General features: G+C 34.9%; 1 protein-coding gene across 1 annotated transcript in view; it reads left to right on the forward strand.

Moving 5' to 3' along the window:
* LOC148951844 (CD9 antigen-like) overlaps nt 1–21,634 on the forward strand; it is a 54,033-nt gene extending 32,399 nt beyond the window's left edge. The window contains exon 5 of the mRNA XM_089089354.1: nt 18,398–21,634. Within this exon, the coding sequence (XP_088945480.1) occupies nt 18,398–18,550 (153 nt within the window). The 3' untranslated portion in view covers nt 18,551–21,634. The remainder of the gene's footprint in view (nt 1–18,397) is intronic.
* The last annotated feature ends 426 nt before the right edge of the window (nt 21,635–22,060 follow it).

Below are 22,060 nucleotides of genomic sequence, written 5' to 3' on the forward strand. Positions count from 1 at the left end.
GTGTGATATCAAATACCTTACGAAACTAACTCCATATATTAAATATTTGTTTAAAAATACCTGCATAGTATTTTTTTCACTCAGGCTAAGCTGAGTATTTCCGAGTACACACAGAAAACTGTTTTTTTGCAGATCAAGAACTAAGTGTGATCGCTATATCAAACAAGTATCCGAGCATAGATTATGCCTTGTTTTTAGCTTATTTTTCCCAAGCTTTTTTTGTATCCACGAATAGCTGCATTTATCAAATTTTTGTTCTCAGTCTTACTAATTTTTTAGATATATGTGGTTGCTTAAGTTTCCACTTAACCAATTCAAACAGATTTCATTTTCATTGTCCATGCTAATTTAAGTTCAAAATCGTCCTTTACTTTCAATTCAAAAACTCGTTTTTGTTTTTATTATTCGAATCCTAAAAGGACGTGCTGTTGTGTTTGTTTTCTTTCTTTTTAAGCTCCGCGGTTATTGACCGCAACCTCTGGCTAACAGCCAGTTTGCCATATCTGCAGCTTTTTTTCCTCGTGTATATCTTCAAACCTATAAGCTATAATTCTACAAGTGTTTGTTGGTGACAACCAAAGGAAACTAGTTTTTTTATATATATATATCATGTTCTTTTTAAACAACAAAATGGTTATGGTAAATACGCAGTGATGACCTTTGAAAATCACCTTGATTGATTAAATTATTCTGACTAGGAATTATGTTCTATATGAAAGGGTCTGCTCCGCCCTTAAATATTCCGCTTTATACTATGGTTCCTCCATATTATTGTTGTTTTTTTTTAAGAAGTTTTTCTGATTTGAGTAAAGAGTGAAGTTGAAACTCAAAACGCACAAAAATTATTGCTTCGACAGTTGATGCAATTACAAAACTAACTCAGACAAACTGAGTCGTGGCATTTCCCTCTATGTGTAGAATTCTCAAAAACTAGAGCTTTACAAAAAAAACCCCCCCCCCCCCAAAAAAAAAAAAAAAAAAAAAAAAAAACAATCTTCTCTTTGGAGTAGAAACGACGGTAACTAGCTAGCGAAAAATAAGACAAATTTACAAGGCTCTGTACAGTCTATCATCGACCATTACTATTAACTTAGTACGGGCCTACACTTTAAATTCTCTAGAAATCTCAAGCAAGCTCAGTTTGAAATCGCTATTATTTCAGAAATCTACTATACACATAATTCGGTACTGTTTTACTTAATGGTACACACCGCATAGACTCTATCAAGGAATGCAGTCATGGAGACACGTAAAGCGGGTAATTGCTATCTAAATTGATCGCAAAGCGTGGTTTCTCATTGAATTTACAATATTTAAACTGTTGTTTTTTGGTGGTTAGGGGGGGGGGAGGTACTTAGGTTCGGTTAGGTATTTAATATATGCTATGCTTTACCCCCCACCCCCCTAATGTGCAAATATATAGCCCAAATTTGTTTCTAAACTTTTATATATTCATCTTATTTTAACCAAATATATATCATATCATATATATCATCTTATTTTAACCAAACCTGACTTCTTTCATGTGTACCATTAAGTACACATAATCAGCGGCTATGAAGAACATTTTAGCGTTCTGGGCGCATAATTGTCATTTGTAATTCTTATTATTTTGTTCATAAACCATTTTAACCGGGTATCTGTTTCTCCCGCTTGACTAGTTTCCTAGATAGAGTCTATAGCGGTGTGTACCATTAAGTAAAACACTACCCTTAATTCACTATAGTTCTTGTTTTAGTTTTCTTGAATATACTCGAAGAAATCTTACAAAAAGCTTCCTGCCTCTCTTGAACTTCCTCACGAAATGCTTTTTGCCACATAGATAAGAGTCCAGGTGTGTGTTATCACCTGTATCTTTAAGAAGTTGCAAATAAAATTTCAATTATTTATGAAAGTCTTCCTTAATGAAATTTTCCAAAGTGGCCAAAAGACTGGCATAGTTCATCAAACCAGCGATGAACTTAGTTGGTGTTTTTTTTTGGGGGGGGGGGGAGGGGGAGGAGTCTTAATTTATTAATTGATTTTAATCTCTGTTCGTTTTAACTCGTTGAACGAGTCATATTTCTAATAATGAATGAAGCGATTTAGTTAGCTCAGTAAAAAGTTAAGGTGGTTACAGGCTACAGCCCACAGTAACAGCAATAAAAAATGCGGTTTGAGAAAAAAACGTCAAGTAAGGATTTTTTTTTTATTTAAGTGCGATTTAAAATTTCTGGAATTTTGTGAGAGCTAGAAATTCCTCGAAAAGCGGCGCCAATCGAAATAACAAGCACACCACTGAAATCACCATTGCCAAAAACTCTGATTTTACGCGAGGGTATCAAATGTCCAGGAGATTACATCCTAGCATTTCAGAGGCTTGTAATCACTCCAGTGTTCGATCTCTATAATCTGAGAGCCTACCATTTAAAACAACACAGACAAACCAATAGAGAGATGGGCGTTTATGTTTTGATAATATTTCTTATAAACATAGATTCGAAATAGAAACAGAAGATAACTCGAAGTTCGAAATAACATGGTCAAGGATCTGGCACGTACGCAGGGGGGGGGGGGGGGGGGCTCCGGGCCCGCCTCACTCCCCACCCCCACTCTAAGTCTCACTATTTTTTTTACTTTCCCATAATTTTCTGATACTTCTCACAGAATAAGGGATTTGAAGGATTTGCCCCCCCCCGAAACAAATTCCTGCGTACGTACCTGGCAAGGGTAGTATGAAGGAATACATGGGGCATAACCAGTAATACCTCCAACCAAGGGGGTGCCTACTTTCTACCATCGAGTTTACATCCCAGAACGCCACGTGTGCCATACAGTTCCGCCACGCTTGGTAAGCGCCACCTGGTGCATGTGATTTCTGAAAGTGGACCCCCTCTCCTTCAACTTGTTATTTTATCAAAATAATGTGCGGTATATCCTATATCCTTGGTTTCTGAGTTAGGCGTCTGTTGAACATGGTGATAGATTTCACTGGTGTCTATGTATTATTAATCTAAAAAAACAAAGTTCTTCCAAGGGAAGTAAAGAGCGAAGTTGAAACTTAAAACGGACAAAAATTATTGCTTCGCAGTCTATCTAATATAGATCAATCTAACTAGTACAAATAAACCAACTAATTATGTTTCCCTGTGTTTCTAGGGTTATAGAAAACTAGCGCTTTACTGAAAACAAAAATCAAGTATTAAAAACAGGACTATTGGTTTGGGAGTGAAAAATAAGTATGTAACTTGACAACAATAAAACAATTTATGAAGCTTTTCATTGTCTTACATCAACTGTGACATTGGTGACTTTTCATGTACAATGGACTTTGCCTTAAAAGCATAAGTTTAGAATTCAATTTTTTCTTAATAACTACTAAGTAGCTGCACAACATACAGATTATTGGATTGCTTTATGTGGTAGAGTCTTGATATAGAATTCAATAGTAATATAAGATGTAATATCTATAGTCATTAATAAACAATTTTCAGTTGTAAGAAATATGCTTTAGTATTACTTGAAATGAAGATCAAATAAGACACAATATGAATTCTGAAAATATGGCTATTTGTCTCTATACAATAGTGAATTTCAAGCTATGACACAAATTCTAAAGCTAGTCTATAGTCCTAATGCTATTAAGATGGCTTTACTTCAAACTTGTATTCAAAGTAATCATGACATGTCCTTTTTAAAACCAAAATGACAGCCAGGCATTGAAATGAGCCATCGTGCACAAGTGATACCAAATTAAACGAGAAAAAAATAAACAACAATCCTAAAATAAATTGTTATTTATCTTAAAAGGGATTGATAATAGTTTTATTCTGTAAAGTGTCCTTAATTGGTTTGCTTTTACTGTACCAAAATGTATATATTATTTTGTGTTTTCAGTAAAGTGCTAGTTTTCTATAATCCTAGAAACACAGGGAAACATAATAAGTTGGTTTATTTGTACGAGTTTTATTGATATATGTTAGATAGGCTGTGAAGTAATAATTTTTGTTCATTTTAAGTTTCAACTTTGCTCTTTACCTTGGAAAAACTTATTTTTTAGATTATTCTTTGCTCGTTTTTTATTCAAATTTAATGTAGAAACAACCCTGCCATGATCTTTTTTATTTATACGGAATAATTTCTGTTCGTTTTAAGTTTTAATGTCATTCCTTGGTTTTACTTGAAAACTTATGAAGCTGTTTAAGAGCACATTTAGAAGGTTGTATTTATGCCTAGTCACTTTTTATAAATTTGACTTAATAGCGCATTCCCATAAAGTGTACTTTCCGTTTTTCCACCCATTTTTTTTTTTTTTTTTCAAAGGAAAAGAGTGCCTTTTTCAATGAAATAACCAAAAAAGGGTGTTTTTCAGAACCTAGGCAGGAGCAAAAAATAAGGGGGCAAGGACGTCCCTTCCCCTCAATTACCGCCTCTAGAACAAGCACACAGGCTTCATCGTAGAGTGAAGTTTGAAGGTTCATTTCAAAAGTGCTGATCGTTCAAGCTTAATTTTTGATAGATTTTTAGTTGAAAAGTTTTTAGTTTTAGTTAATTTGTTTTGCAATAATCTTTTACTTTTAAGATGAGTAGAAGGTTTATCAAACTTACACAGGGGGTTTGGAGGGGAAGTATATGTGAGGGGTTCTTATAAACCTCCATTTAAGGGCTTTGGACCATAATTGTTGCAATGGTACCGTCTTATGCTTCCAAACTCTTCCACTTAAGAAGTGGCACCAAAAGTGCCGTTTTTACTGCTATGTGGCACCAACAGATGGTAAAACTGATAAAAGGCACGTAGATATGAGTAATAGCTTTAAAATTAATCTCCCCGGGATATGCTTGTGAAAATGAGTGCATCACATTTGCAAAATTAGTGGATTATCTAAAAAGTAATGATAAGAAGGGGCAAACCATGATTTAAAAAAAAAAATCCAAGGAGGAATCAAATACATGATAATCGAATTTGAATTCTTATGCTACGATAATATAACCACGCCTCTAATCGTATAATTCCGTATACTGGCGCTTTTTTGACTTTAACTCTATATCTTGTTCAGAAGGCCTAGAGAAGTAAACCGTAGATTACATTCATGCAAACATCGAGCTAAGGGTTTTGGATCCTAATCACTACACTTATGCCCTTTTATAATTTTAAGATTTTCCACTTAAGAAGTAGCACCAAAAATGTTGTCTTCTGTGTTATATCAACCTTACGAATTGTAGAATTGATAAAAACCCGTAGATATGAGCAAAAGTTTTCAAATGAACCACTAAATGTAATCCTAAGAAGTTTTGATAGCCACTAACCCCAGCTTTTCCACTTCAGACATCACACAAAAAGGGCCGTTGTTAGTACCATTTGAAACTTTCAAATGCCGGACTTAATTGGATGAACGTAAATATCGGCAAAAATTTATATATGGACTATCAAAAACTGATCTACGATGTTCTGGTTGCTGGCTAGCCCCACCCCTTGATAAATGGCATAAAGTGCCCTTTTTGTGCCACATGGCACTTGCGGATCGTTGAATTTATATAAACCATGTACGTATGAGAAATAGCTTTTAAATGAGCTCTTAAGCATCTCTCTATGATGTTCTAGTAACCCGCTAGGCCTGGAAAAAAAAAGAAGAAAAAAGACCGTTTTAAAGTTTTTTAGCTTTTAGTCACTATGGGCTGTGGTTCGCTCTCTACTAGGTTGCAGATACCGCTGCAACCATTATACTAAAGAGTCGAGAAGTTTGCTGAATGCACAATTGGAGCAAACAAGTTTCATAGCCAAAAGATTAGATGCCAAATGATGGACTGCATTGGACTTTTATTATTTAGGCCACATATTGGACAATTAGGAGGGTGGGGGTAAGGTTTGGTTGACTTTGGTTTTTAGCCTTGGTCGGTGAGTTATTTACCCCCCCCCCCCTTAATGTACAAACGTTTACCCCAAATTATATTTTTGTATAATCTAAAGTAGGCTATTATATTATCATTAAGTTCTGGCATATTTCATTACGATTAGCCTAACAGCCCCAGTTGAGTGTGCTCATATAATACATAAGTACTAGCAAATTTTCTTTCAAGAGGGCAAAGACTAATGCTACCAATTTTCTGTGGGTATTTAATCGCTGATGGTGGAATTTCTGGGAAGGGCGTAGAAAGGGCGTAATTTGATATGGGACAGGGGGAGGCAACTGCCCCCTTCAGACTCAAGTTTGCCCCCCCCCCCCCAGACTTCATTTTCCCCTCCGGCTGAAATTTCGTTTCTGAAAAAAAAAAACTAAGATAAGCCTTCATAATTCAACCATCCAGAGAAACAGGTCAGTTTTCTGTTGAATATCTTTGCCTCTATGGTAATGTATGGCACATTTTTCCATTTTCACTATCATTTTCACTTGACTTGGAAAAATTGGATCCAAATTTGCCCCCCCCCCCCTACCTCAGGATTTTGACGAAATTACGCCACTCACGTAGATATGAGCAATATCTGTTATATGATATATTAAACATTTGTCTCGACACATTCGATACAAATAAGCCCAATAACAATACGCTCATGCCGATACGCGTGATATGAATACGCCCGATACCGATACAGCGTGCAGGGAGTATGGAGGGTCGTATCATCACCAAAACGAAAGATATTTGATTTTTGAACTATGTTGAACAAAATGACTATCTCAAAATTATGATAGGATGACTTTGAGGGGAGGGGATCTTCAGGGAGGGGGGGCTAGTTGCCCTCCAATATTTTTAGTCACTTGAAAAGGAGATTATAAAATTTAATTTCCGCTGGAATGAGCGATTATACATCTCTCTGTGATGTTCTGGCCACCCCCTAGCCCTGCTAGAAAAAAGAAAAAAAAACGGGAGACGCATCAGTGCTGCAACAAGGAAAAAGTCATTTTCTTTGTTGTTCAAGGAGGGGGACTGTAATTGCTCTGTATAAGGGTTTCGACCATGGTGATTCCAATGGTACATTTTTCATTTTGATCTGACGCCATTTTCGAGGGGTTTCAGGCTTTTTCGAAATCATCAAAAAATTTTCTCGCAATAAACTTTTACTTTTAAGAGGAAACAAAATAATAGTTACCATTCCTCAATCAGTGTCAGATGGCAATTTGTTTCCACTAGGCAGTTTTTTCCTAAACATGATTTTTGACTTTTGATTCTGACCGTGTTAAAGAGATTATAGTAAATTCTCCCAACAGACTAACGAGACTTACTAAGGGGGTTGGGAAGGGGAGTATACGGGAAGGGTCCCTTGTAAATCTCCAATTATGGTTTTGGAACATAATTATTACAATGGTACCGTTTTATACTTCAAAGCTTTAAGCTTTTCAACTTAAGAAGTGGCACAAAAGGTGGCGTTTTTTTGTGCTATTTGGAAGTTACCAATGGCAAAACTGATTTAAATCACGTAGATATGAGCAATAGCTTTCAAATCAGCCATTAAACATCTCTCTAATAAGCTCTGGCAGACCACTAGCTCCTAGCTTTTCCACTTGGGACATGGCATCAATAGTGGTATTTTTAGTGCCATTTGGCAGTTGAAGTTGGTGGAATTTACAAATAAAACGTAGATATGAGAAATAGCTTTAATGTGAGCTATTAAACATCTGTCTACGATGTTTTTGTAGCCTGCTAGCCCCACCCCTTGAGAAATGGCACATAATGGGCCATTTTTGTGCCATATGACACTTGCAGATGGTGGAATTTATGAAAAGCACGTAGATGTGAGAAAAAGCTTTCTAATGAGCCATTAACCATCTCTCTATGATGTTCTGGTAAACCGCTATCCCTGGAAAAAAAAGAAAAAAAAGGGAGACAAATCAGTGCTACCCATACAAAAAAGGGATTTTTCTTGTTTTTCAAGGTTGGTGACTGTAATATCCCTGAACAAGGTTTTCGACTATGCTGATTCCAATGCTAAATTTTTCATTTTGATCTGACACCATTTTTGAGGGGTTTCAGGCTTTTTTTCGAAAAAATCATGAATTTCTTTTCTCAATAAGCTTTTATGTTTAATACAAACTGAAACGATAGTTACCATTCCTGAATCAGTGTCAAATGGAGATTTTTCTTTCACTAGGCAGTTTTTTTCGAAACGTGTTTTTTAACTTTCGGTTACTATGGGCGGTGGTTCGCTCTTTACTAGGTTGTAGCAACCGCTGCAACCATGATATGTTTCACACTCGGGAAGTGAAGTTGGGTTAATCCTAATGATATATACAAAAACATGATCAAAATACAATCATTTAGTACCAAAATTATGAAAACTACAACAAAGAAGGGGGGCAGCACAGAGTGCATAATATAGAAACCTAACCAAACCAAAATACGCACTCTATATATTAAATATTTAATAAAAATATACCTACAACGTAGATTTCAACTGAGCCTAAGCTGATTTTCTTCAAATGTTCCGAATAAATAATTTTTTATTTATGCCCTTCATTATTTTATATTTTTTTATTTAAGCCCTTAATTCTGAAATAAATACCCTAAAAGAAATATTGGTACTGTTCTAAAATCCGGGACACACCCATCGGGAAAAGCAAAAATCAGATAGCCATTACCCGGTAATTTGAGTCTGATGCAGCATAAACAAGGGTTTCTCACTCCGGAAACTATATTTAAACTTTAGTTTGGTACTTATGCTTTATATATAACACACGAAAGAAGTTAAGTTTGGTTAATGCTAATGAAATAAAATAGGATGAAAATATAATTGTTTAGAAACAAATTTGGGTTATATATTTGCACATTAGAGGGAGTGGGGGTAAGGCATAGCATATATTAAATACGTAACCTAACCTTGGTACATCCTCCCTAAACCCCCCAAAAAAACAACAGTTTAAATATTGTAAACGCGATAAGAAATTACGCTTTGCAATCCATTATCTCCTGCAAATACCCGTTTGACGGGTTTCCATTTGTATTTCCTTGTACAGTCTATAGCGCTGTGTTATATATAAAGCATGGGCGTACGGAAGGGGGCAGAGGGGGACAGATGCGCCCCCCCCCCTAGAACTTCAAATTTACACTGGATATGGTTAAAAAACCAGTTGAAAAAAGTTAGATGGTTAAAAAAGCAGTTGATAAAAGGTAGATGGTTGAAAAGGCTGAAAATAAATAGCTGGAATGACAGAATGAAAGAACTTGCTGGCAATGTAAGGTTTTGTGAACTGCCAAATAAACTTCAGCCCCCACCCTTCATCACAGAATCGGCTGCCCCTCCCCCTCTTAGAGACGAAACTACGTACATCCATGATATAAATCATAAGTACCTTTAGTTTTTGGGGGTTTAGGGGGAAAAAGGTTCCTTGGTTAGTTCAGGCTCCGTATTTAATATATGCTATGCTTTACCCCCGCCCCTCTAATGTGCAAATATATAGCCCAAATTTGTTAATAAACTATTATATTTTCATCCTATTTTGTTTTATTTCATTAGCATTAACTAAACTTCACTTCTCGCATGTGTCCCGGATTTTAAAACAGTACCGAGATATTTAGTGTCTTCTAGGTAGCTGTGTCGGTTTTTTACCTTTTTTGTAGATTTTTGTTTCTGTGTTCTCATCCAATAAAAGTCAAAATGCGTGACGACACAAGTCAAACCACAAATGATATTTAAAATGAGTAGGAGTTTGTTGCCATTAGTTCCTGCTTTGATTGCTTCCTGTGTAACCACAATGTGAGAAACCATGACGTACTTAGGAATGCATTTTTTTTTTTGCATATCCAGTCATGCATGCCCAAAATGTTTTACTTGGCAATCACGCCACTTCAAGGCAAAACCCATTGTTAAGTTGTGACGTTATTGTCACCGCCGCCATCATCTCTTTCACACACCCCGTTTAACAGAGCTTATTGCGATTAATTAAAATTGACCTCAATAACTTATTGAGTAAGCGTAATTATTGTACTCTACTGAATATGATTTCAACATCGAAATGAATTTCTTTCAAAAGTAAAAAAAAAAAAAAACTTGCAAACTCAAAGAAACTTTGAAATTATTCAAAAATTTTGTTAGGCTATGCTCTTATATAAATATTTTCCAAGAATTTTCTGTCTATAGAAGGATGAATTGCAGCTTATTGAGCTCTGAAGCATAGTAAGCAAATGATTTATTGCAATAGTTTTCAATAATTGCTTTCGAACGGAATTGTACTAGGCCTATTGGAGGCGGGGGTAGTAGCTTGAGATACTATTTGTTTGTTGAGGATATAGGAGTCAGTCAAGGCCGTACCCAGAGGGGGGGGGGGTTCGGGGTTTTGACCCCCCCTCCCCGAAATGTTTGTCTGACTCGTAAAAACGTAACAATAGTGGATATAAACAAATTGTATATGTATTTTTTGAGGTTTTTGTGTAACCCCCCCCCCCCCGAAAAAAATCTTTGAGTAAAACCTCCTCCGAAAAAAAAATCCTGGGTACGGCCTTGGAGTCAGTTATTGTGTTTTGCCTAGTCATAACCCCTTGTATATGTATCTTCGATATTCCTTTTCATTTTTCTTTTCCTTTTTTTTTGGGTCTGTCGATTGAATCAATAGTCGAACTACAGAGAATAGAAAGCTTAGTTGTAGAAAATATCATGGCTCGAGAGCTTTTCGTTCTTTTTACTAAGTGTAAAGGGATATTTATCTGTCTAAAAGCAAGGAATAAGTAGAAGGGGAGTAAGCAGGTACCAACGCAGGATTTTGTGTGGGAGGGAGGAGGTCAGAAGTACAACAGTGTTTAGAATCTTATCTTATTAAACGAGCAATGATTGTATATCTGTAAATTTTATCTCGGGAACCGCACTATAATTTTTTCTGACAATTACAAGGCTTCCATTTTCCAGTGTGAGAAACGATCTAGAGTTCACGACTCTGGGAATTCGTTTCCCCCTTCCAGCCCCCTTAATGTTTTTCATACATCGCCTGCTGACTAAAATTAGATACCCCTAGAGATTGAAAGTCTTGACCATAAGCAGGAGGAGTTTATAAACGCTATTTCTGTGTTGACAACTTTGCTGATTATTAGCTTTTAGAGAAAGAAATTCCTGTTTGATAGCTTTGAAGTGAGTCTCGGATTCTTAATGGTTATGCATTAAATGTTGTGCATTTAACATTTAATGCATGAAAAATTACGATAATAATTTGTATACCAGGGGAATGATCTCCACTCGTTGATTATTGTTCATTTAATAAGATTGTTGGTAATAAGATAATTGTTCGATTTCATGTCTGAAAAAACGATTTACATAGGTCACGACTTTGGGAAATTCGCTTAGGGCCTTTATTGATGTTAGAAAAATGCTTTTCATATGAATGACGTCGTACCCAGCCGTCCAATGTTCCAATGGTTTTACTTTTTACAGCGAATAAAATAAAAGAGAATTAAAGGCGCTTTGCGAAAGAGATTTGAAAATTGTTTATCTTTTCATCCATGCTTCACCATATTTGAGAATAAGCTATATTGATATCTTTGTTTAATCGGATAGAACAAAGCTATTCTAATATTATGTAGGCGTGAATAGTGCCTTTTTCGTTTGATAATGTTTAGGAAACCCGCAAGGCATACGAGAGCATGTCCTATTGCTGGGCTGCCGTGAACAGCCATCTGGGAATAGAGGAAATTTAATCTAAAAGCAACTTCGATAAAATACATCAGAACTTAGCAGGATAATAGGCAAGTACCCACGCAGAATTTTTTCTGTGATTGGGGGTGGGGTGATTTTCACAAGCAAAACAATGTTTAGAAATCACTATATATACCAATTAAAAAAACAAGACGGACAAAGCTAAGCTAATATTTTGTAGCTAAGAAAATTCCCTAACTTTGTTTGATGACATTCAGAAAACCGTATTAAAAGAGACAAATTTATAAAACTGAGAGAATTTAAGGTGGTATTACACAGAGGTGGTTTTAGTAGGCAGGGGGCAGAGCCCCTGGCTTGGAAATTTTAGGTTGTAAAATTTCAAATAAATCATCTAACGGTTATAACCGTTTTGCAATTTTGAAATTTTTATCTTTATTAAAAGGGCGCAGTTAGTAAACGAAAATAGTAATTAATAAATTATTCACGAATTAATGAAATAAATATATATGAATAATAATTAAATTAAAATAATTAAATAAATTGAAAAATGGTTTATTAATTAACTAATAAATTAAAAATAATTTTGTTAATAAATGATATTTTTTAATATGGTCTGAATATTTCGTGGAAGAGAGAGGGGGGGGGGCTAATCAAGATTTTGTTCTGGGTGCAAGAGAGGCCAGAACCACCTCTGGTATTAGAATGGTTCAAGCAGTCCAGTATTAAGGTTTATGTTCCCTGTGTAAGTTTTCGATTTTTTTTTTTGCTGTCCTACGGTTTTAACGTAAAACGAGAATTTTGCTGTAATTCAATTGCTGATATTCAGGATTCACCGTCTGCTGAGGCATATTTTTGAGATTTGTTGTTTTTTTTTAGCCAGTTTAGATCCTTCTCTATGAACAAGTCTCAGTAATATCATAATTCCTGCTCGATGAATGGATAGACATAAAACACAAGACATGAATATTTTGTCTTTTTGAGGCAACTTAAAGCTTTGGGATCATTACAAAATCATATGTTTCATAAAGGACCCTTGAGACAATTTTTTTCCTTTTTTTAGATAATCATAGAAAGGTTTTGCATCTGCGTAATCATGTAGTGACGATAGAAACTTGAAATTTTGTGGAAAAAACTTCTTAACTTATAGGTTATTAAATAGGTCACGAAGCGAGCACTAAAAAAGGTTCCTAGAGCTGACTTCTTGCTATCGTATTTTATCCCTTTAAACAAGCAATAATTGTATATTGTTTTTTTTGTTTTTTTTTTTCGAAAACAGATTTTTTTTTTTTGGAAAATTGGCATCCTGAGATTTTCTGGCCTGAAAAAATGGTCTAGACAGGTCATGAGTGACAGAAAATTTGTTAAGAGCTTTACTTTTGGGGGAAAAAATCACGTCAATGACGTAGTATTTATATATATCAGTATTTTAATGACGTCATATACTCTGTAAATAAAGACATTGAAGTTATTAAGTATGTTAACGAGGAACCTGATATTACTTTATAATCTATATGTCGGTGAGGCACATTCAGCCAATACGGTAGTTGATCTTAAAACTGGCTTGATGTTGTAGAGCAAGTACCGTAGCAAAATAGTTTGATCGGTTAGCGAGCATAAAAATCAGTCAGTTGTCTTTTGTCTCTAAGCTATTAAAACAACATAGAGAAATCGAACTAAGTTATGCGTGAAAACATTTTAGCAATTTGAGTCGTTCGACTCAAAATAACAAATATTTTAATTTTTTTAAAAATCAGCACATCAGATTCGATCAGAATACAGCTTCTAAATTTAGTAATTTTTTCGCTTGAGTAGCTCTAAGTAGTAAATTATGTTTTTGAGGTTATGCTCCCTGATGCAAAGCCAAGAATCCACATATTCTTGGCATTGTTAGACTAAAGAATTCTTACTTCTTTTTTTTCCCAAGGCAGAAGAACAAATGCATTAAATTATTTGATGTATGGGTGTGATTTTCTTTAATTGACGCTTTTTGGGAAAAGGGGATGTACTGTCATAATTAGGGACGTAGACAGGGGCTCCCCTAGAAATCCCGAATTTTCTTGATTTTCTTGGCAAAATATCAAGAATTTGTGGGGGTTTTTTAATTCTTGTCTCCCTAGAGTTTCTTTTATTAGTGCCTTCTATCCCCCCTGAAAAAGAAGAAAATTAGGGATAAGTAGCCTACCCGGTCAGAATAGGCGTTTACGAATTTTATACCTTTATTTAGTGTACAATTAGTCGGGATCCTTATTTGTAAAAGTTGTGCATATCTGATTGAAATGCCAGTTATAGGGTCGAATTTAACGTGAATAGTTTGACAACATGAAAATGACACGCCAAAACAATTCGTTGGGCTTTATCTAAAAATAAAAAAAGAAGCTGGCCTCCTCCTCATGAATCAACGACGAATCACTATGCTGTTTGTTTTTTTTGTTTTGTTTTTTTATTATTATTATTATTATTAGGGAGTTTCTGGCAAGCACATTGGTATGCTCAAAGAGTACTCAATTGTCCCAGAAACGTCAGATTCTTACAACTTTCTCTGTAATTCTATATCCCTCTGGTTTTAGTGTTGTTTTTTTTTTATGATAGATTATGTTTGTAATACTACTTGTCAGTAGTAGTAGTAATAGTGCAGGTCTTATGCAAGACAATTATAGTATCGTAGTTGTATCCAAATTCACGCCAAATTTGTTTTTCAACAAGGTTTGATATGCCCCTGCTATGCTAAAGATTAACTAAAATTTTATCGCTTATTTTGTACAAACACAAGAAGTTATATGGTTTGGGGACAGGGGCATATCCAGGGGGGTAAGGGGGTTTGACCCCCCCCCCCTCTTCCACACATAAAATTTTTGTCAGACTCGTAAAAACGTAACAAAAATGCGTATGAACAACATTTTGATGCGTTTTTAAGTTTTTGTAGTCCCCCTCCCCCTCGAAAAAATTCTTGGCTTTGCCCCTGCTTGGGATTTTTTGTGCAGACTTAAAACATAAGAATAAACATCGGATCTGTGTACTCGACAGCCGTCTTCTGCAAGGAAATAAAAGCTAAATGAAACAAATTACAATTAAAAAACAAATCGAACAACAAGAAATTCGAATCAAATTATAAGAGTAACTGCGTTTGTACTCGGCGCAAATTCTTCTTGGCCGGGCATAGCCAAACATTCAGAAATCGTGAATTCATCTGATGAAAGTTAACTAAAGGGAAACTTGACGAAATAAATGAGAGTTCCAAATAGGAACAGGTCCTTTTATTAGACAGTGAAACAAAAATATAAACAAAGGCTCTAAAGGTTTCGATGACACAGTCGGTCCTTTGGTACTCTTATTTATTTCGTCATAGAAAAGGAAGTTTGGTCATGGAAAAAAAACAAAGGGGGACTTGTTCCAGTATCAAGCTCTGGTTATTTCCAATAGATATTGACCAGATTGGACAGATAAGGAAGGATCCCGGTTCTTGTCAATTAGCTAGAACCCACCCAAGAAGTCAAGTTTGGTTAATGCTAATGAAATAAAACAAAACATGATGAAAATAAAATAGTTTAAAACAAATTTGGACAATATGTTTGCACGCTAGGGGGTGGGGGTAAAGCATAGCATATATTAAATACGTAACCTAACCTAGGTACCTTTTCCCCCCTAAACCCCAAAAAACCAAAGTTTAAATATTATAAACGCAATGACAAACCACGGTTTGCAATCCAAGTCTCTATTGAAAGAAACCTGTTTGACTAGTTTCTTAAGCATCTTCCGTATACAATATATCGCGTGGGTTCCAGCTAATTGACAAGTACCAGGATCCCTTGATACAACGAATAGAGGTTGAAACAAAACAGTTCACACAAGAACTAAACTAAAGATGTTGGAATACCCCCCCCCCCCAACAAAAAAAAACAAAAAAACAGGACGTGATCGTAGATATTCACTTCCTTTTCTTCCTTTCTTCTATTAAAATTCGGTTCAAACGTAGTAAATTTTAGTACGAAATCAAACTAGAATTAGATAAATAATAGATTAATTAATTTGAATAGATTAATTCTTTGCTAGTCAAAACGTCCTCCCGGGATTTCACCACATTTGTTTGGTATGGTCAAAACAAAGTTACGGATACAATTCAAAAGCAAACACGAGGTAAAATATGTGAAATTGGAAGCAAAAACAAAATCAATTTTTTATTTATGTTTCATATTGGTAAACCTAGCTATGCCCAGTATAGCTAATTACAATAGCTTATTGAATTAGCGTCACTATTGGGCTCTATTGAATGCGATCAGAGCTTCAAAATGAATCTTGCCAAAGAGAAACTAAATAACCTTGCAACCCCTTAGAACCTTTTTACACTAAGCAAAAATCTTGTTCTGATAGATAAATATACCAATAATTGTCTATCTATAAAAGGAGGAATTGCAGCTTATTTAGCTCTGAAGCACGATACGTAAATATTTAACTGTAATAGGTTACACTAAGTCCTTTTGAATACAATTCAACAATTGCAATAAGCGGTACTTGTCCATTATTCAAAACACACTGAAGAATTTTGATCTGCAAGATCTGACAAAGCCAGTTTAGCTGTCTGTATTCGGAGACAGTTACCTTAGGCTCAGCGGGAAAACTAAGTTATAGGTATACTTTCATTTAATCAAACAGTTCGTGGTAACGAACTGTTGAGGAGCGACCCGGCTCAATGGTACCCGAAACTCTAAAAAAATGGAATTTTGATACCAATAGATACATCAAAAGAATCAGATTTTAATTTTGATTTCAAATATATAAGTTTCGTCAAGTTTAATCTTACCCACCAAAAGTTACGCGCCTGAGAAAATTTGGCTGATTTTCGAAAAAAGGGGGGAAGACCCCCTAAAATTTATAGAACCTTAATGAAAATCACACCATCATTTTCAGCGTATCAGAGAACCCTACTGTAGAGGTTTCAAGCTCCTATCTACAAAAGTGAAATTTTCCATTTTTTGTCAGAAGAAAGATCGCGAATGCGTGTTTTTTTTTGGTTTTTTATTTTTTGTGTTGTTTTTTTTCATGAGTAATAGTATCGACCCAGTTATACTATAATATTTCAAGATGATTGGTTAGCACAAAAATTAAAAGTTCTTATGGCATTTTTAATTGACAAAAAAAATGAAGGGCAGATATGCCCCCTCCGGCGCTAATTTTTTCTCAAAGTCACCCAATTAAAATTTCGAGATAGCTATTTTGTTCAGCATAGTCAAAATCTAATAAATATGTCTTTTAGGATTACTTAATTCCCCACATTTCCCAGGGGAAGGGCTGCAAGTTGTGAACTTTGCCCATTGCTTACATTTTGTATTGGTTTTTGGGACGTATACAGCCATTTTCAGGAATGATTTTTTTCTGGTGGGGGGGGGGCTGATGGAGGGGGGTGCTTTGGAGAATCTTTCCGTGGAGAATTTCTCTTTGGGGCAGGGGACATTTCTACGACGGGGGCACCGGATTTCCAAGCATTATTTAAAAAACGATCAGAAATTAAATTTAAAAAAAAACAAATTTTTTCAACTGAAAGTAAGAAGCAACATAAGAACTTAAAATGAACAGAAATTATTACGTATATGAGGGGGTTTTCCCCCAAGTCAATACCTCGCTCTTTATGCTACAGTTTTTTTTTTAGTGCTTTCAAAAGAGCTATCTATTCTATTTAAGAGGCCTTTTTGATTCCGGAGTTTGTTAAGTAAATTTTTTTTAACTTTTAACGTAAAGAGCGTGGTATTTACTAAGGGGAGAACCCCCTCTTATACGTAATAACATATACGTAATAAAAAAAGCAATAAAAAAAACAAGCGATACGGCTCAATAGTAGCCTAATCGAGACTTTTAAAAACGGATTTTCGATGTCAATAAATGTATCAAAAGAATGGGCTTTATAATGCTGATTCTAAATATATAAATTTTATTAAGTTTAGTATTACTCATCAAAGGCTACGAGCCTGAGAAAATTTACCTGATTTTTTAAAGAGGGGGAACCATCCCCTACAACTGAAAGAATTTTAATGAAAATCACACCGTCAGATTCAGCGTATCAGAAAACCCTATTACACATGTTTCAAGCTCATATCTGCAAAAATCTGCAACTTTGTATTTTTTGCCAGAAGAAAAATATACGAATATAGAAGTTAGTTACGTAAGTTAATTTGTAAATTACGTCAGAACCAAATTTAGATACAGCCATTTTGCAAAAGAAAAGTAAAATTTATATGCAAATTTTGTTTACTTATTCAATGACGGTGAGCCAAAATAAAAGCTCCATTAACTAAAAAACGATCAGAAATTAAATTAAAAAAACAAGGTTTTTAAACTGAAAGTAAGGAGCGACATTAAAACTTAAAACGAACAGAAAATATTCCGTATCTGAAAGGGGCTGTCCCCTCCTCAACGCCTCGCTCTTTACGCTAAAGTTTGACTCTGTCTCACAACTTTATTTTTTAAAACAATAAAAAACTTTCGCGTAAAGAGCGAGGCGTTGAGGAGGGGACAGCCCCTTTCATATACGGAATAATTTCTGTTCGTTTTAAGTTTTAACGTCGTTCCTTACTTTCAGTTTAAAAAACTTGTTTTTTTTATTTAATATTTAATATATAGAGATGGTATTTTGGTTAGGTATTTAGTATAATGCATTCTAGGCGACCTGCTTTCTGTAATTTTCTGCTGTGGTTAAAACAGTATTAGATTTTCATCATATTTTTGTATATTCCATTAGGATTAACCTTACTTCACTTCTTGGGTGTGTTCTGAATAATGAAAAAGTACCCAATAAGCTTATTAAATGTGGGGAAAATGTCGACCATGAAAATTACTGGCTTTTATTTGTAGGGATGTTCTGACAGGCTGATTGACTTGCTTGAAGAGCACTCAACCTATGTCATTTGGGCTGTTATCTGCTTGGGCATTATTGAACTCATCGGCATGATCTGCTCCTTACTTTTATGCTGTGCAGTAAGAAGAATTGAAGATTTCAAAGCATAGATTCGCAGCACCAGCACAACTTGTAAATATTTTGTGTTTTCCTTGTGTCTGGAAAATTCCTCTCATTATCCAAGTGTTATTTTTATCCGTTTGTGTTTAACGGAGCGTCTGAACCTGGTTCTCTCTTTGAGATGATTTATTGAGTGACATTCTGTGTGTGTTTGTAATTATTTTTAACTTTGTAATTGAATATAAGTGCTACTGGCCCATAGGCACGCCATTTCTTAATAGCATGGGAAAAAAAGGGTAGACTATACCCTTGAATCGGGTTATTTCATGTTAAAACAGCCTTTCTCTACTGCTTTGATAAAACTGAGAAGGGCTGTAGTCGCTAAATCTCCTTGATATGGCGGCCTACTGGACTAGTTTGAATGAAATAAAAGAAGTTAAAATGAAGTTACGTACCTTAGAAAGTAGAAGTTACGAAAAATATGGAGAGGGAAGATTGAGTTAACCTGTAGCTCGAATATATTTTGGCTAAATGTACAGTACTGCCAGGCCTGTGTTGAATACCCAAAAGGACAAATTATTAAATTGAAATCAGTTTGTACAAGTTTATTTGTCGCTCCATTCATTTCCTTGGGCCCACTAGGTAATTGGAATAGCCATTTATTCAACTTAAGTTTTATTTTATAAACTTTTTATATCTGTTACTTAATAGTTGCGCTTGGGTCGGTCTATTAAAATTTAAAGGCCATGCCAGATTTTAATGTCTATGACAATTGGAACGTATTTGATCACACAAAAACTCAACAACAACAAACAAACTTGAATTTTTTTTTTTTTTTTTTTTTTAATTGCTTGTAGTTGTTAAACTCTTAAATAGCGTCACTTTGGATTTAGTGATAATGGTAGGTATTGGTGTCAAAAATTGTATTCTCAAATGTCAGCAGTGTTTGCAGACTTTTTTGGGTCATGATAATTTTGTATTGTATTTTACTGAGTTTCAATTTTTTGTATGTTTTTTACCACCTCTTTTTCAGTATACAAAGTAGTTTAGAACTTAGTTTCTAGTAGGGTATTGTTTAATAAGAATCCACACAAAAAACCTAATTAGCTTAGTGACCTAAGCTTATGCTAGCTTAAGCTTCGCCGGATGTTTTAGGAAAAAAGAGCTCTGCGTCTCAGAAATCAACCCTGCATTTAACAGAGATTATTGCAATTTATTGCCATTAATTGCGACAGCTTATTGATTGAACGTAATTATTGTGCTCTATTCAACAAGGTTTGAACATCCCTATGAATTTCTTACGAAAAAGGAAAAATCTTGTAAAGCCACAGAGGCTTTGAAACTAACCCAAATATTGTCGTGTAACCCAAATATAAATATTCCAAAATTTTTCTATCTGTAAAAGGATGAATTGCAGCTTATTGAGCTCTGAAATACAATAAGCAATTAATTAAGTGCAAAAGGGTTCAATAACTTCTTTCGAAGACAATTGAATAATTGTGATTGGCTATTGAACTCTAAAAATTACAAAAATCAGCTGCATTAAGCTTATTGAACGCAGGGCAAGATACAATCGAGAATGTGCCGCTGAATAGCCTATTCCAGAATTTCTAGCTTTGATTGGTGTTTTTTTTTTTTCTTAGAAAAGGAGGAATACTGTTTGAAGATAAAATAAAATAATCCAGTAAAATTAAACATAATTAATTTTTGGGGGATAACACCTTGCACAAGGTTTTTTAATACGAAGTTTTGTTTATATTGGTGTAATAATTTGAAGTAATGAAACGAAAAAGGATTTGTCGTGGCTTTATCTCTTCTTCTTAAAACAGTTTCTTAAAACAGCAGAAAAAAATGAGTTTTAGAAGTTTCTCTGAAGTTAAATATTATTTCTTTTTCCATAAAGTATGGTTCAGAAGTGTCGAGTATGCAAGCTCTTTGGGTAGGCTTAAAATTAATTAATTGATTTTCTATTCGTGTTTAAAACTGTTCCCGCCTACTCCTTAGATTGATTAACTCAGGAAAGCTAATTTTCAGTCTATACCCGAGCCACACTATAGTCACCTGTTGGCAAAAGCTAAGCCAAAATTTGCACGCAATCTTTGTTGATTCTAACGTTGTACTTGTACTAATGAAAAGGAAATTGAATAGAAAAAAATCCAGGAGCGCCGGTTGACAAAAATGTTGGAAGGGGATTTTTTTCAATTTGTAATGAAGATACAAAAAAATAAAGTTCAAAAGCTAGGGAGGTTTTTTTTTTCAATGAAAATGTCAGAGTAAATTTTTTAATCTACGGAGTAATTGGGCTCACTTATTTGCCCCCCCCCCCGTCTCTATAATTAGTGTCACTTTCGACTTACTGGAGGGGATACATTCCACGAAAACCACCCCCCTGGGATACATTACTGATTCAACTGTTGCGCGTTGTTTTGTTTACATTCGCATGTTAGAATGTGGCTTAGACATCAGAAACAGAAGGTTTGAAGCAGTATATGCTTTAAAAGAATAAAAAAAAACTGAAATGACCAGCGGCGGGGATGGGTTTGGCTAAATCCCTGTTTCCCTTGATATTACTTTTATTCTGATATTCTACTCTCTCCCATGGATCTGTTATAATCCACTCCCCCTTTGCAGTCGCCAAAGCTGCAAGTCCCTACCTCTGTCCCTTCAAAGATAGAGTTATGCAGGTAATAGCTTTAATGTTTAGAAGGGTGATCAAGTGATGCAGGTGTGGTTATCCTTTACGAATTTACCTAAAAGTGTAAAATTGTTATGCCGGTGGGAAAATTAACTTTTATGAGTTCATAGTTGCAAATGTAGATATCTTTTGCCATATACCTTTTGTGCCAACCCCCGCTACCCCCAGTCTCCTTAGTTGTGTTCGTAATCTCATCATCTAACAGAAAAAAGAACATTTCATGTAATCTTGCTGGGTGCAACTGATTAGCTTATTCCTGTTTTGATTAATCTTTTGTGTGTCCTCATTATTTTTAGACGTCTTCTGGTCTGCTTGATTAGTACCTTGATAAATTACCGTTTAATAGTTGTGAATCTGTTATAGATGTTCCAAAACTCAAGTTATTCTATGATTCTGGAAGTTTGTTCTATTTTATAAATAAAATTATTCGTTTGTCAAATGTGAGCCTGTTGGATAGAAAAGAAAAGAGAAATTGTACGTTTATATTAAATGGTTTAAGCATCGAATTGACTAGCTTTATAGCTCTTCCTTGTTTTGTGTTTTGTTTAAAACAAGTAGGCTAAAGCTTAGGACTGAGAACATAGCAGCTACAGGAAAAGAGTTCGAGGGAGTCTCAATTCATCCCTACAATCCTTGGAAACAATAAGTAAATATTTATTTTTCAACATTCAAACTATAAAAGATATAAATTAATGAGAAAATGTTTAAGACAGTGAATTAAATAAGAAAATTAATTGATTATCTCGACCGTTTAAAAAAAAATAACCGTTCTAAAAAAAAACCTAGGTTAATGGCAAAATTTAACCTGCAATAAAAAACGAGAAAACAAAGTCAAACCAACGATGAAACAGTACTAATATTATTA

The sequence above is a fragment of the Artemia sp. Qi Xiang Cuo genome, chromosome 5 (assembly GCF_049724085.1).
Source record: "Artemia sp. Qi Xiang Cuo chromosome 5, ASM4972408v1, whole genome shotgun sequence".
Classification (NCBI taxonomy): Eukaryota; Metazoa; Arthropoda; class Branchiopoda; order Anostraca; family Artemiidae; genus Artemia; species Artemia sp. Qi Xiang Cuo.